Source organism: Dicentrarchus labrax, unplaced genomic scaffold, assembly GCF_905237075.1.
Source record: "Dicentrarchus labrax unplaced genomic scaffold, dlabrax2021, whole genome shotgun sequence".
Classification (NCBI taxonomy): Eukaryota; Metazoa; Chordata; class Actinopteri; family Moronidae; genus Dicentrarchus; species Dicentrarchus labrax.
The window spans coordinates 90,001-105,441 of NW_026136763.1; the positions used below are offsets into that span (position 1 = coordinate 90,001).

The 15,441-nt window shown below is 37.7% G+C and overlaps 1 protein-coding gene across 1 annotated transcript in view; it reads left to right on the forward strand.

The window, feature by feature from the left end:
* The window catches only part of LOC127359751 (RNA-binding protein 39-like), a 14,041-nt gene extending 463 nt beyond the window's left edge, over positions 1–13,578 (forward strand). Inside the window, 14 exon segments of the mRNA XM_051393864.1 lie at positions 3,022–3,073; positions 4,119–4,168; positions 4,917–5,072; positions 5,493–5,546; positions 5,642–5,759; positions 6,572–6,724; positions 6,810–6,944; positions 8,531–8,596; positions 8,898–9,102; positions 10,328–10,414; positions 12,567–12,678; positions 12,804–12,909; positions 13,025–13,103; positions 13,186–13,578. Coding sequence (XP_051249824.1) covers positions 3,023–3,073; positions 4,119–4,168; positions 4,917–5,072; positions 5,493–5,546; positions 5,642–5,759; positions 6,572–6,724; positions 6,810–6,944; positions 8,531–8,596; positions 8,898–9,102; positions 10,328–10,414; positions 12,567–12,678; positions 12,804–12,909; positions 13,025–13,103; positions 13,186–13,289 — 1,476 coding nt within the window. The 5' untranslated portion in view covers position 3,022 and the 3' untranslated portion in view covers positions 13,290–13,578.
* The last annotated feature ends 1,863 nt before the right edge of the window (positions 13,579–15,441 follow it).

Here is a 15,441-nt window from a genome sequence, read left to right on the forward strand (position 1 = left end):
TCCGGTTGTTAACGGGACACTGAGCTAATGGCTAACAGCTAATGTAACCTTTGAACTGTGAGAGTGATGAGGAGACAGTCGTGTCTCACCCGGAAGTCATGCAGTCACTTTCCTCTGAAGCGTCACGTGAAGCGACGTCCGGTTCTGATCAAAGCTGGATGATCGATTAGCTGATACTGTAGTAATATTAATAGTATTAGATTTCACAATCAGAATCACTTTATTGATCAGATGTGTTATTATACATATATAAACAAACAATATACACATAAACATTATACATATACAAACAAACAATATACACATAAACATTATACATATATAAACAAACAATATACACTTAACAAACATTATACATATATAAACAAACAATATACACATAAACATTATACATATATAAACAAACATTATACACATAAACATTATACATATATAAACAAACATTATACACATAAACATACATATATAAACAAACATTATACACATGAACATTGTACATATATAAACAAACATTATACACAAACATTATACATATATAAACAAACATTATACACATAAACATTATACATATATAAACAAACAATATACACATAAACATTATACATATATAAACAAACATTATACACATAAACATTATACATATATAAACAAACAATATACACATAAACATTATACATATATAAACAAACATTATCATATAAAAAAATATACACATAAACATTATACATATATAAACAAACAATATACACATGAACATTATACATATATAAACAAACAATATACATAAATTATACACAAACATTATACATATATAAACAAACATACACATAAACATTATACATATATAAACAAACAATATACACATAAACATTATACATATATAAACAAACATTATACACATAAACATTATACATATATAAACAAACATTATACACATAAACAGACATATATAAACAAACATTATACACATAAACATTGTACATATATAAACCAACATTATACACATAAACATTATACATATATAAACAAACATTATACATATAAACAGACATTATACATATATAAACAAACAATATACACATAAACATTATACATATATAAAACAATATACACATAAACATTATACATATATAAACAAACAATATATACATAAACAGTATACATATATAAACAAACAATATACACATAAACATTATACATATATAAACAAACATTATACACAAACATTATACATATATAAACAAACAATATACACATAAAAATTATACATATATAAACAAACATTATACACATAAACATTATACATATATAAACAAACATTATACACATAAACATTATACATATATAAACAAACAATATACACATAAACATTATACATATATAAACAAACATTATACACATAAACATTATACATATATAAACAAACAATATACACATAAACATTATACATATATAAACAAACAATATACACATAAACATTATACATATATAAACAAACAATATACACATAAACATACATATATAAACAAACATTATACACATAAACATACATATATAAACAAACATTATACACATAAACATTATACATATATAAACAAACAATATACACATACACATTATACATATATAAACAACCATTAAACATATATAAACAAACAATATACACATAAACAAACATACATATATAAACATACATCATACATATATAAACAAACATTATGCATATATAAACAAACAATATACATATAAACAGACATTATACATATATAAACAAACAATATACACATAAACATTATACATATATAAACAAACAATATACACAAACATTATACATATATATACATTATACACATAAACATACATATATAAACAAACAATATACACATAAACATACATATATAAACAAACATACATATACAAACAATATACACATAAACAAACATACATATATAAACATACATTATACATATATAAACAAACATTATACATATAAACATACATATATAAACATACATTATACATATACAAACAAACAATATACACATAAACAAACATTATACATATATAAACAAACAATATACACAAACAAACATTGTGCATATATAAACAAACAATATACACAAACAAACATTGTGCATATATAAACAAACAAACATACATATATAAACAAACATTATACATATATAAACAAACAATATATACATAAACAAACATACATATATAAGCAAACATTGTACATATATAAACAAACAATACACATAAACAAACATACATATATAAACAAACAATATACATATATAAACAAACAATATACATATAAACAAACATACATATAAACAAACATACATATATAGACAGACATTATACATATGTAAACAAACAATATACACATAAACAAACATTATTGCATATATAAACAAACATTATACATATATAAACAAATATTATACATATATAAACAAACAATATACACATAAACAAACATTATGCATATATAAACAAACATACATACATAAACAAACATACATATAAACAAACATTATACACATATATAAACAAACATGCATATAAACAAACAAACATACATTTATAAACAAGCATTATACAGATATATAAACAAGCATTATACACATAAACAAACATTATACATATAAACAAACATTATACACATATATACACAAACATGCATAAAAACAAACATATAAACAAACATTATACACATCTATAAACAAACATGCATATAAACAAACATTATACATTTATAAACAAACATTATACACATATATAAACAAACATGCATATAAACAAACATTATACATTGATAAACAAACATACAACATAGTTTCAGTCTTCTTCCATACAGCATGATGTTCATTTAGTAAATGATGGTCCCATTTAGTAAAACAGACCATAAAGCAGGGTATGCAGGTTCAGTACAGGATCAATACAGGATATGAATAAAAACCTACAATACCTCCCTCCCTCCCTGTCCCTCCCTCTTTCCCTACCTCCCTCCCCCAGTATGGCAGATGACCTGGACATTGAGGCGATGCTGGAGGCTCCGTACAGGAAGGTGAGAGTCAGTCTGTCGTCTGTGTTCAGGAGACTATCAGCTGGACTCTGCTGCTCCTCAGACATTCATATAAACCAGATCAGGACGCACACCAAGACCCGAACATGGTTTACCTGCTCAGGTAAACTGTGGGCCACACCTCCCACCACCTCAACTGTTTATCACAAGAGCACGCACACAACTGACGAGTCCATTAATCAATTAGTTGGTAGAAAATTAATCCAGCTGTTGGATCGTTTTACAGCTGGTCTGCAGGCTGCTTCCTGCCTCTGAGCAGTAGAGTCAGGCTGATGATGATGTTATTGATGATGTTATTGATGATGATGATGATGATGATGATGATGATGGCGTTCCTTCACATACTGTCATGAATAAATTGCCCGTCTATCTCTCTTTGTAGACTTGCCTAACGATTTCTCACCTCTACTCCCCTGAATGCCAGTGTGATCTGTCACAAACATGAAGGTAGTAAAAAGCCCCCATCATGCATTGCTGTACTGTGGTCCCCATGGTAACATGACTGTGTTCCCTCGGTAACTGTAAACTTGTCACCTGGTTGGTTTTCGGCCAGACTGTGGCCCTGATCGGGAACAGCTGAGGATTCTGGGGAGAGTCAGACTTCATAGCAGCTAGGGTCAGAGTTAGCCGTTAGCTTAGCATAAGCAGCTGGGACTTTGAGTTGAGTGACTAAGACTCATGTCTGCTTCAGGGCCCCTTCAGACGAGTCCCAGCTCCTAAAACCAGTACAGCACCCCCCCGGCTGAAGAAGAGCTGGACTGTGGAGTCTGCTGTCCGAGCTCCACCCACCCTGACCCCCCTCCACACACACACACACACACACACACACACACACACACACACACACACACACATATATATATGAACTGCAGCCTGGGACTGACTGACTGACCTTTGACCTCTGACCCCCCCCACAGAACAGTGTGTTTGAATGACTCATTAAATTCTGTTTATATTCTCTCCTGCCCCCCAACCCCCTCCCTGAATGTTGCGTCTGCCTCCTCATGCTGTTCTCTGTCGACCTTAGGAGGAAACCAAGAGCCTGAGCCCCAACATACAGGACGACCGCATCAAGAGGTATACACACCTGTCTGTCTGTCCACCTGCACCATACACTGTTTATATTCCTCCCAGTGAACACAAGTGAAGCCAAAACATCCCGAATACGGCCGCCGCCATCTTGTTATAGGGAGTCTGAGTGGTAGTGATCGGGGTGGAGGCGGAGTTGTGACCTGTCGCGCTCTGATTTGCTGAGCTGGACGATGACGTTCTGCTGACAGAAAACAGGACGTTTCTACTGTCGTCAGCAAATTAGCTCAAAATTATTAAAAATCCGCTGTGGAGGGTTTAGTGACCCCCCCCCCCCTTCAAGAACAAAGGAGAACCTACAGTAGCCACAAAAAATCTGTTCAACATGGCAGACTGCCGGAAATGGACCCGGTATAGGACATGGTATAGGACCCAGTATAGGACACGGTATAGGACCCGGTATAGGACCCGGAAGAGGACCTGGAAGAGGACCCTGTATAGGACCTGGTATAGAACCTGGAAGAGGACCTGGAAGAGGACCCGGTATAGGACCCAGTATAGGACTCGCTCTCTCTGTAGATAAAAACGTAAAAAACTGTTCTTATGTTCAGGTGATTATTCAGTAATGAAAACATAGCTGTGGATATTATATTACAGTGACACACTGGAGCTTTAATAAACACAGTCTGTTTGTTCACAGTACAACAGAGTTCCCACTCATCCTGGAAAACAGGGGAGATGTGCAGACTAGTTTTTTTGGGTAATTAGATGATGTTGGCAACTGTGTATCCAACAGGAAGAGGCGCAGCCACAGTCGCAACAGGAGCCGCAGCAGGAGTCGAGACAGGAAGAGGAGCCGCAGTCGAGAGCGCAAACGCAGCCGCAGCAGAGACAAGCGAAGAAGTCACAGCAGCAGAGAGAGGGGGGGGCGCTACAGAGACCACCACAAGCAGTGAGTACCTGTCTGTCCAGTTCCTGTCTGTCCACTTCCTGTCTGTCCAGAGTCTCAACCGATTCATTGAGTGATTTTTATATTCAAAGGTTTATGATAAAGATGGAGTAGATTTTTTTTAATGTTTATCATTAAGCTTTGAATATTCAAATGACTGAAGAAATCGGTGGAGAAATATAAACGTTATAGTGCTTTTTATCCCTGGTTTACTGTATTTGTTTACCAATATGGCAATGACGTTGACGTATACTAGCAACGGACCAAAGCGACCAATGCAGCGTCTGTTTGTTATGTCTGTGTCAGGTGCTGATAACGGTGTAACAGTGTCAGTAGTTACTGCGCCTCCCCATCTCAAAAGACCTTAAAACGTCCTAAAGATTAGAGCCAGAAACCTCTGACTGACTGTCTGTGTGTTTGCAGCCGTCGGCGGTTGAAGAGTAAGAGTCCAATCAGGAAAGAGAAGAATCCAATCAGGTGAGAGAGTTCATAACGAAGTGTTTATGACAAACAAAGCTAACTCACTCTGACAGTCTGTCTGTCTGTCTGTCTGTCTGTCTGCCTCTGTTCAGGCAGCCGATAGATAACCTGACTCCAGAGGAGCGTGATGCGCGAACCGTCTTCTGTATGCAGCTGGCGGCCAGGATTAGACCTCGAGACCTGGAGGAGTTCTTCTCTGCAGTGGGGAAGGTACGAGGCAGACGACCACCCACCTAGAGTCAGGGTCTGTCCGAGGTTTCTGCCTCTTAAAAGGACGTTTTTCCTTGCTGCTGTCTCCAAGTGCTTGCTCATGGTGGGAACTGTTGGGTCTCTGTAAATAATGTTATAAAGAGTTCGGTCTAGACCTGCTCTATTTGAAAAGTGTCCTGAGATAACTTCCGTTATGAATCGGTGCTATACAAATAAAACTGAATTGAATTAAATTGACTCTACAACAGACCAAAGGTAACCACTGACTCTCCAACAGACCGAAGGTAACCACTAATTCTACAACAGACCGAAGGTTACCACTGACTCTACAACAGGCCGAAGGTTACCACTGACTCTACAACAGGCCAAATGTAACCACTGACTCTACAACAGGCCGAAGGTAACCACTGACTCTGCAACAGACCGAAGGTTACCACTGACTCTACAACAGGCCGAATCTACTCATACATACCTGGACACTCTTATTCTTTTTTTGTGCAATAACTTAATCCACCACTTCGGTGCAATAATTAATTAATTAATTCAATTTAACTGCTAATTTCTGCTAATGTCTTTTATCCACTGTACAATAACACGATCAATAAAGAGAAGTCTAAGTCTAAACAGACCGAAGTTAACCACTGACTGAATCCGAACAGCCAATCAGACGAGTAAAACAGCAGTTGTATGATTCACTGGTTGCTGGTTTCTTTGAAAGCACCACGGCAGACACTTTACTTTAAAAGGTGTGGCTGTTGGTGGGGATGGCAGTCTTTGTTGCCGTGGTAACATCTGCTGCGGTCCCTACGCAGGTTCGGGATGTGAGGATGATCTCGGACAGGAACTCCCGCAGGTTGAAGGGCATCGACTACATTGAGTTTGTGGAGGCCAACTCAGTTCCTCTGGCCATCTGACTGACGGGGAAAAGGCTGCTGGGAGTTCCCATCATCGTACAGGCCTCACAGGTACACACAGTGTGTGTGTGTGTGTGTGTGTGTGTGTGTGTGTGTGTGTGTGTGTGTTACTGTCTGTGTGTGTGTGTGTGTTCAGGCAGAGAAGAACCGAGCAGCAGCAGCCAACAACCTGCAGAAAGGAACATCAGGACCGATGAGGTTGTACGTCGGTTCTCTGCACTTCAACGTCACCGAGGAGATGCTGAGAGGAATCTTTGAGCCATTTGGTAGGGTCAGACACACACACACACACACACACACACACACACACAGTACAACATATACTGAAACAGATATATAAAATATATATGTTTATATATATATATATATATTAGAACATATATATAAACACATATATTATATAGTAGCATTCCAACAGTTCCGTGTTTTCCACCATTGTTGCTTATTCCATGAGGAAGCCGCAAGGAAGTCAACCACAACCAAATACCTCCAGAGAGTAAGGCAGGTCCTGAAAAGTCAGCTGAATGATGAAAGATCCAAGCCATCAACATGTACACACTACCAGTCATCAGATACCCTGCTGGGATCATAAGCTGGCCAAAGGAGGAGATAGAAGCCACAGATATCAAGACAAGAAAGCTCCTCACCATGCATGGAGGGTTTCACCCCAAATCCAGCACCCTGAGACTGTACGCTAAGCGGAAAGAGGGAGGCCGAGGACTAGTGAGCATCAAGGCCGCTATCCAGGATGAAACATCAAAAATCCAAGAGTACATCAGTAAAATGGCCACAAAGGATGAACTGCTAAGTGAATATCTCAGGCAACAGAAACCCGATAAGAGTGCAGAAGAAGAAGAGGAGCAGACAACCTGGAGGGACAAGCCCCTACATGGCACGTACCACCGCCAAATTGAAGAAGTGGCTGATATCGAGAAGACCTACCAATGGCTGGAAAACGCTGGACTCAGAGACAGCACAGAGGCACTGATCATGGCAGCACAAGAACAGGCCCTAGGTACAAGAGCCATAGAGGCCAAGATATACAAGAGCAGATCTGACCCAAGGTGCAGACTATGCAAAGATGCCCCTGAGACAGTCCAGCACATAGTAGCAGGGTGTAAGATGCTAGCCGGGTCAGTGTACATGGAGAGACACAACCAAGTGGCTGGAATAGTGTACAGGAACATCTGTACCCAGTATGGAATAGAAGTACCCAAATCCCAATGGGCTGCACCACAGAAGGTGGCTGAGAACAACAGGGCCAAGGTGCTGAGGGACTTCAGCTTCCAGACTGACAAACAGGTCCTGGCCAACCAATTCAATTTCAATTTTCAATTCAATTTTATTTGTATAGCGCCAATTCATAACAGAAGTTATCTCAGGACACAAACCAACCGGACATAGTGGTGGTAGACAAGGAGCAGAAGAAGGCGGTGGTGATAGATGTGGCCATACCAGCAGACGCCAACATCAGAAAGAAGGAACACAAAAAGGTTGAAAAGTACCAAGGGTTGAAAGAACAGCTGGAGCAGATGTGGAAGGTCAAGGCGAGCGTGATCCCCGTGGTAGTAGGAGCACTCGGGGCAGTGACCCCCAAACTGGGGGAGTGGCTCCAACAGATCCCAGGAACAACATCAGAAGCCTCAGTCCTGAAGAGCGCAGTCCTAGGAACAGCTAAGATACTGCGCAGAACCCTCAAACTCCCAGGCCTCTGGTAGAGGACCCGAGCTTGAGGATGACACAGATATCACCCCAAGAGGGTGAGAGGGAAGTTATTTGTTTTTTTTTATAGATGAAATTAACTCCTGTCTCTGTGTGTGTGTGTGTGTGTGTGGGTGTGTGTGTGTTGTCTCACAGATTGAGAGCATCCAGCTGATGATGGACAGTGAGACAGGACGCTCTAAAGGCTACGGCTTCATCACTGTGAGTTCTTCATCATTAGATCTGATTAATACCTGATCTTTCCAAACAGGAAACAGTCTGCAGGGTTCACTTGGTGGTTAACAGAATGTCCTTCAAAAATAAAATCAAAATATCAACTTACAATCAAAGGCCACTGATGTCCACAGGTATTATTATTATTATTGTTGTTGTTATTATTATTATTGTTGTTATTATTGTTGTTATTATTGTTGTTATTATTGCTGTTCTTCTTCTTCTTATTATTATTATTATTACTTTAACTGTCTCTGATCTGTCTGTCTGTCTCTGACCTGTCTGTCAGTTTGCAGATGCAGAGTGTGCTAAGAAAGCTCTGGAGCAGCTCAACGGCTTTGAGTTAGCGGGTCGACCAATGAAAGTCGGTCATGTTACGGAGCGGACCGATGCGACTACGGCGTCCTCTTTTCTCGACAACGACGAGCTCGAACGCGCCGGCATCGACCTTGGAACCACCGGACGACTGCAGCTGATGGCCCGCCTTGCTGAGGGTATGCACACACCTGTAACATCCACCTGTAGATATTCACCTGTAGATATTCACCTGCAACATCCACCTGCAACATCCACCTGTAACATCCACCTGTATATACTCACCTGTATATACTCACCTGTAACATCCACCTGTAGATATTCACCTGTAGATACTCACCTGTAACATCCACCTGTAGATATTCACCTGTAACATCCACCTGTAGATACTCACCTGTAACATCCACCTGTAACATCTACCTGTATATACTCACCTGTAACATCCACCTGTATATACTCACCTGTAACATCCACCTGTAGATATTCACCTGTAACATCCACCTGTAGATACTCACCTGTAACATCCACCTCTAACATCCACCTGTATATACTCACCTGTAACATCCACCTGTAGATACTCACCTGTAACATCCACCTGTAACATCTACCTGTATATACTCACCTGTAACATCCACCTGTAGATATTCACCTGTAACATCCACCTGTAACATCCACCTGTAACATCCACCTGTATATACTCACCTGTAACATCCACCTGTATATACTCACCTGTAACATCCACCTGTAGATATTCACCTGTAACATCCACCTGTAGATACTCACCTGTAACATCCACCTCTAACATCCACCTGTATATACTCACCTGTAACATCCACCTGTAGATACTCACCTGTAACATCCACCTGTAACATCCACCTGTAGACATCCACCTGTAGACATCCACCTGTAGATACTCACCTGTAACATCCACCTGTAACATCCACCTGTAGACATCCACCTGTAGATACTCACCTGTAACATCCACCTGTAGACATCCACCTGTAGACATCCACCTGTAAATACTCACATGTAACATCCACCTGTAACATCCACCTGTATATACTCACATGTAACATCCACCTGTAACATCCACCTGTAACATCCACCTGTAGACATCCACCTGTAGATACTCACCTGTAACATCCACCTGTAGACATCCACCTGTAGACATCCACCTGTAAATACTCACATGTAACATCCACCTGTAACATCCACCTGTAACATCCACCTGTAACATCCACCTGTAGACATCCACCTGTAGATACTCACCTGTAACATCCACCTGTAGACATCCACCTGTAGACATCCACCTGTAAATACTCACATGTAACATCCACCTGTAACATCCACCTGTATATACTCACCTGTAACATCCATATGTAATGTGTGTCCTTACCTGTGCAGGTACAGGTCTCCAGATCCCTCCTGCAGCTCAGCAGGCTCTGCAGATGAGTGGAGCGATCGCTATAGGAGCCATGGCTGCTGTGTCAGGTACACATACACAAACAGTGACAGCCCTCTTCACTTCCTGTTTGAACTAATTAGCTCCGCCTCCAGTGACTGACGAGTAACCAGCATCAAGTTCAGTGTCTCTGTTTAAATAAAGTTATAATGTCAGTGAGGGTTTAAATAAAGTTATAATGTCAGTGAGGGTTTAAATAAAGTTATAATGTCAGTGAGGGTTTAAATAAAGTTATAATGTGTGGAGGTTTAAAATAAAGTTATAATGTCAGTGGAGGGTTTAAATAAAGTTATAATTTGTAGGGTTTAAATAAAGTTATAATGTCAGTGAGGGTTTAAATAAAGTTATAATGTGTGAGGGTTTAAATAAAGTTATAATGTCAGTGAGGGTTTAAATAAAGTTATAATGTAGTGAGGGTTTAAAAAAAGTTATAATGTCAGTGAGGGTTTAAATAAAGTTATAATGTCAGGGAAAAAAAAGAGTGAGGGTTTAAATAAAGTTATAATGTCAGTGAGGGTTTAAATAAAGTTATAATGTCAGTGAGGGTTTAAATAAAGTTATAATGTCAGTGGAGGGTTTAAATAAAGTTATAATGTCAGTGAGGGTTTAAATAAAGTTATAATGTCAGTGAGGGTTTAAATAAAGTTATAATGTCAGTGAGGGTTTAAATAAAGTTATAATGTCAGTGAGGGTTTAAATAAAGTTATAATGTCAGTGAGGGTTTAAATAAAGTTATAATGTCAGTGGGGGTTTTAAAAAAAGTTAAAAAGAGGGTTAAAAAAATAAAATGTAGTGAGGGTTTAAATAAAGTTATAATGTCAGTGAGGGTTTAAATAAAGTTATAATGTATGAGGGAAAAAAAAAATAAGTTATAATGTCAGTGAGGGTTTAAATAAAGTTATAATGTCAGTGAGGGTTTAAATAAAGTTATAATGTCAGTGGAGGGTTTAAATAAAGTTATAATGTCAGTGAGGGTTTAAATAAAGTTATAATGTCAGTGAGGTTTAAATAAAAAAAATGAGGGTTTAAATAAAGTTATAATGTCAGTGAGGGTTTAAATAAAGTTATAATGTCAGTGAGGGTTTAAATAAAGTTATAATGTCAGTGAGGGTTTAAATAAAGTTATAATGTCAGTGTTTAAATAAAGTTATAATGTCAGTGGAGGGTTTAAATAAAGTTATAATGTCAGTGGGGGGTTTAAATAAAGTTATAATGTCAGTGAGGGTTTAAATAAAGTTATAATGTCAGTGAGGGTTTAAATAAAGTTATAATGTCAGTGAGGGTTTAAATAAAGTTATAATGTCGTTAGTGAGGGTTTAAATAAAGTTATAATGTCAGTGGAGGGTTTAAATAAAGTTATAATGTCAGTGAGGGTTTAAATAAAGTTATAATGTCATGGAGGGTTTAAATAAAGTTATAATGTCAGTGAGGGTTTAAATAAAGTTATAATGTCAGTGAGGGTTTAAATAAAGTTATAATGTCAGTGAGGGTTTAAATAAAGTTATAATGTCAGTGAGGGTTTAAATAAAGTTATAATGTCAGTGGAGGGTTTAAATAAAGTTATAATGTCAGTGAGGGTTTAAATAAAGTTATAATGTCAGTGAGGGTTTAAATAAAGTTATAATGTCAGTGAGGGGTTTAATAAAGTTTATGTTAAGGGGTTTAATAAAGTTTAATGTGGGGTTTAAATAAAGTTATAATGTCAGTGAGGGTTTAAATAAAGTTATAATGTCAGTGAGGGTTTAAATAAAGTTATAATGTCAGTGAGGGTTTAAATAAAGTTATAATGTCAGTGAGGGTTTAAATAAAGTTATAATGTCAGTGAGGGTTTAAATAAAGTTATAATGTCAGTGAGGGTTTAAATAAAGTTATAATGTCAGTGAGGGTTTAAATAAAGTTATAATGTCAGTGAGGGTTTAAATAAAGTTATAATGTCAGTGAGGGTTTAAATAAAGTTATAATGTCAGTGAGGGTTTAAATAAAGTTATAATGTCAGTGAGGGTTTAAATAAAGTTATAATGTCAGTGAGGTTTAAATAAGAAATGTCAGTGAGGGTTTAAATAAAGTTATAATGTCAGTGAGGGTTTAAAATTAAAGTTTAATGTGTGAGGGTTTAAATAAAGTTATAATGTCAGTGAGGGTTTAAATAAAGTTATAATGTCAGTGAGGGTTTAAATAAAGTTATAATGTGTTTGAATCCAGCTCTCAACATGAACTCTGCAGCTCTGAATATTCCCTCTCAGCCTCTGGCCACTCACTGCTTCCAACTGTCCAACATGTTCAACCCCAACAGGTAAATACACACCTGTCTGTGGATACACCTGTCTGTGGATACACCTGTCTGTGGATACACCTGTCTGTGGATATACCTGTCTGTGGATACACCTGTCTGTGGATACACCTGTCTGTCTGTTGCAGTGAGGAGGTTCCTGGTTGGGAGATGGACATCCAGCATGATGTCATAGAGGAGTGTAACAAACATGGAGGAGTCGTGCACATCTACGTTGACAAGAACTCTGCTGAGGTACCATCTGACCTCTGACCCCCTTTGTCACTTTCCTTAAATCGCTCCTTTTTTCTCTGGACTTTGGTTACGCTGAGACTCCTCAGGTTGACCTCTGACCTCTGCTCCTTTTCAGAGAAATGTCTACGTCAAGTGTCCGTCCATCCCCGCCGCCATGGCTTCCGTCAACACTCTACACGGAAGATACTTTGCCGGTAAGACTTCCTGTCACATGACACGTGCTGTGTGCTGTGGGCCAATCAGAGAGCAGCTCTGACATCTCACCTGTTGTTTCAGGTAAGATTATCACGGCGGCGTATGTCCCACTGCCCACCTACCACAACCTGTTCCCAGAGTCCGCCACCGCCACACAGCTGCTGGCCCCGCCCCCTAGGTGGTGACTCATGACACAGCTCCGCCCCCTGATCAGACTCTTTTATAGTCTCGTCTCCAATTGATCGACACAGAAGAGTTCATTTCTGTCAAAGAACACTGGCGAAGGACGACGTTTGTGTTCCTTCCTGTTTACTTCCTGTTTGGTCTCATTTATTCTCGTTATTGTCCAATGATTGTCCAATGATTGAGCTCTGTGAGCTGTGATGGTGTCAGCTGATGCTTTAAAGATATTCAGTGGTTTTCTAAAAATAATTTTATTTTGTAAAATTGTTGATTAAATTTTATTTTGAAGTCTCTTCTGTGCGTTCTTCTGCTGACAGGAAGTGTCACTTAGGGTGACTTTATTTGTACCCAGAGGTAGATTTGGTTTGCAGTTAAAGGAATTCCTCTTGACAACAATATAAAAACAACAACAACTCAGACAACAGACAAACACAATATAAAGATGAAAAAGATAAAAGTGCTCGCGGCTCTAAAAATCTGGATTTCCAAAGAGAGATCAATAGAATAAATAACCAGCAGAATAAACAACCAATAGAATAAATAACCAGTAGAATAAACAACCAATAGAATAAATAACCAGTAGAATAAACAACCAATAGAATAAAATAACCAGTAGAATAAACAACCAATAGAATAAATAACCAGTAGAATAAACAACCAATAGAATAAAATAACCAGTAGAATAAACAACCAATAGAATAAATAACCAGTAGAATAAACAACCAATAGAATAAATAACCAGTAGAATAAACAACCAATAGAATAAAATAACCAGTAGAAGATAACGTTAATAATTTGCAAGCTGCTAAAATAAAGCATACAAACATCAGCTAAAATGATCTATAGGCTATATGATTATAATCAGAGCATGTGCATGTTTGTCAGTGATTTATTTATATTAGGTTATTACAGCATTTAAAGAGCACAGACCTACGCAAAGGAGGTGTATTTGTGAAACGCCTTGTAAGAAATGATGGACTCAAATATAAAGTTAACCGTCAAAGAAATCAGACGTTGTAGTACAGGAAACATTAGCCTATATAATCACAGCTTAAATAACATTAGCTTAACTCTTTATTTCCTATTATTAATTATGGTAATATTATGATTAAGTAAATGTTAGCTGCATATAGAGATGCTAAGTTAGTCACAAGTTATTGTTACTATCACACATAAACTATTTAGGTCCTCTGTTATGACAAATTTATCCCCATCATATTTTAAATATTTCCATTTTCTTCTGCTACAGAAGTCTGGAGCCACGGGCTCCGAAAGAGCAACTCCTCAAAGGCAGCACAGCCAACCCTCCAAGCTATGTTTGAGCAGCACAACAAGTACCCCAGGCATTATTATATTTAATCTTTTGAATGTTTACATTGTTTAATAAAATCACTGTTCATGTTTTTATTCAAAGTTCAGAATCAAGATAAAGTTATGTTTTCTCTTAGGTTTCTTATGATAACTGAGATAATGCTGCTAAATTTTTTATTTTTTTTACCTTGAATGTCATTGCTCTAATTTATTTTTTATATTTTTATATTTCATATTTTGTTCAAATGTTTCCACCACTGGCTGTCGAGGTGGTGTCCAGAAAACGATGTGGGCTTCATTGATAACTGGAAGCCTTTTTGGGGAAAACCTGGTCTGATTAGGAGAGACGGCATCCATCCCACTTTGGATGGAGCGGCTCTCTTATCTAGAAATATGGCGAAGTTTATTTCTAAAACCTGACAGTCCAGAGTTAGGACCAGGAAGCAGAGCTGCTGTCTTACACACTTCTCTGCGCTTTCTTTAGAACAGTCACCCACCCAAAACCCCATAGAGACTGTGTCTGTCCCCCGACCACCTAAATTATTTAAAGAAATAAAAACAAGAGGAGTTCAACATAAAAATCTAATAAAAATTAAAACCAACTCCTCAGTAGCACAAAATAAGAGAATGAAATGTGGGCTGTTAAATATCAGGTCTCTGTCCTCTAAAGCTGTTTTAGTGAATGAATTAATATCAGATTATGATATTGATTTACTTTGTCTTACTGAGACCTGGTTGTCCCACGAGGAGTATGTTAGCCTAAATGAATCCACCCCCCCCAGTCATATTAATACTCACATTCCTCGAGGCACTGGCCGAGGAGGTGGAGTAGCAGCCATATAT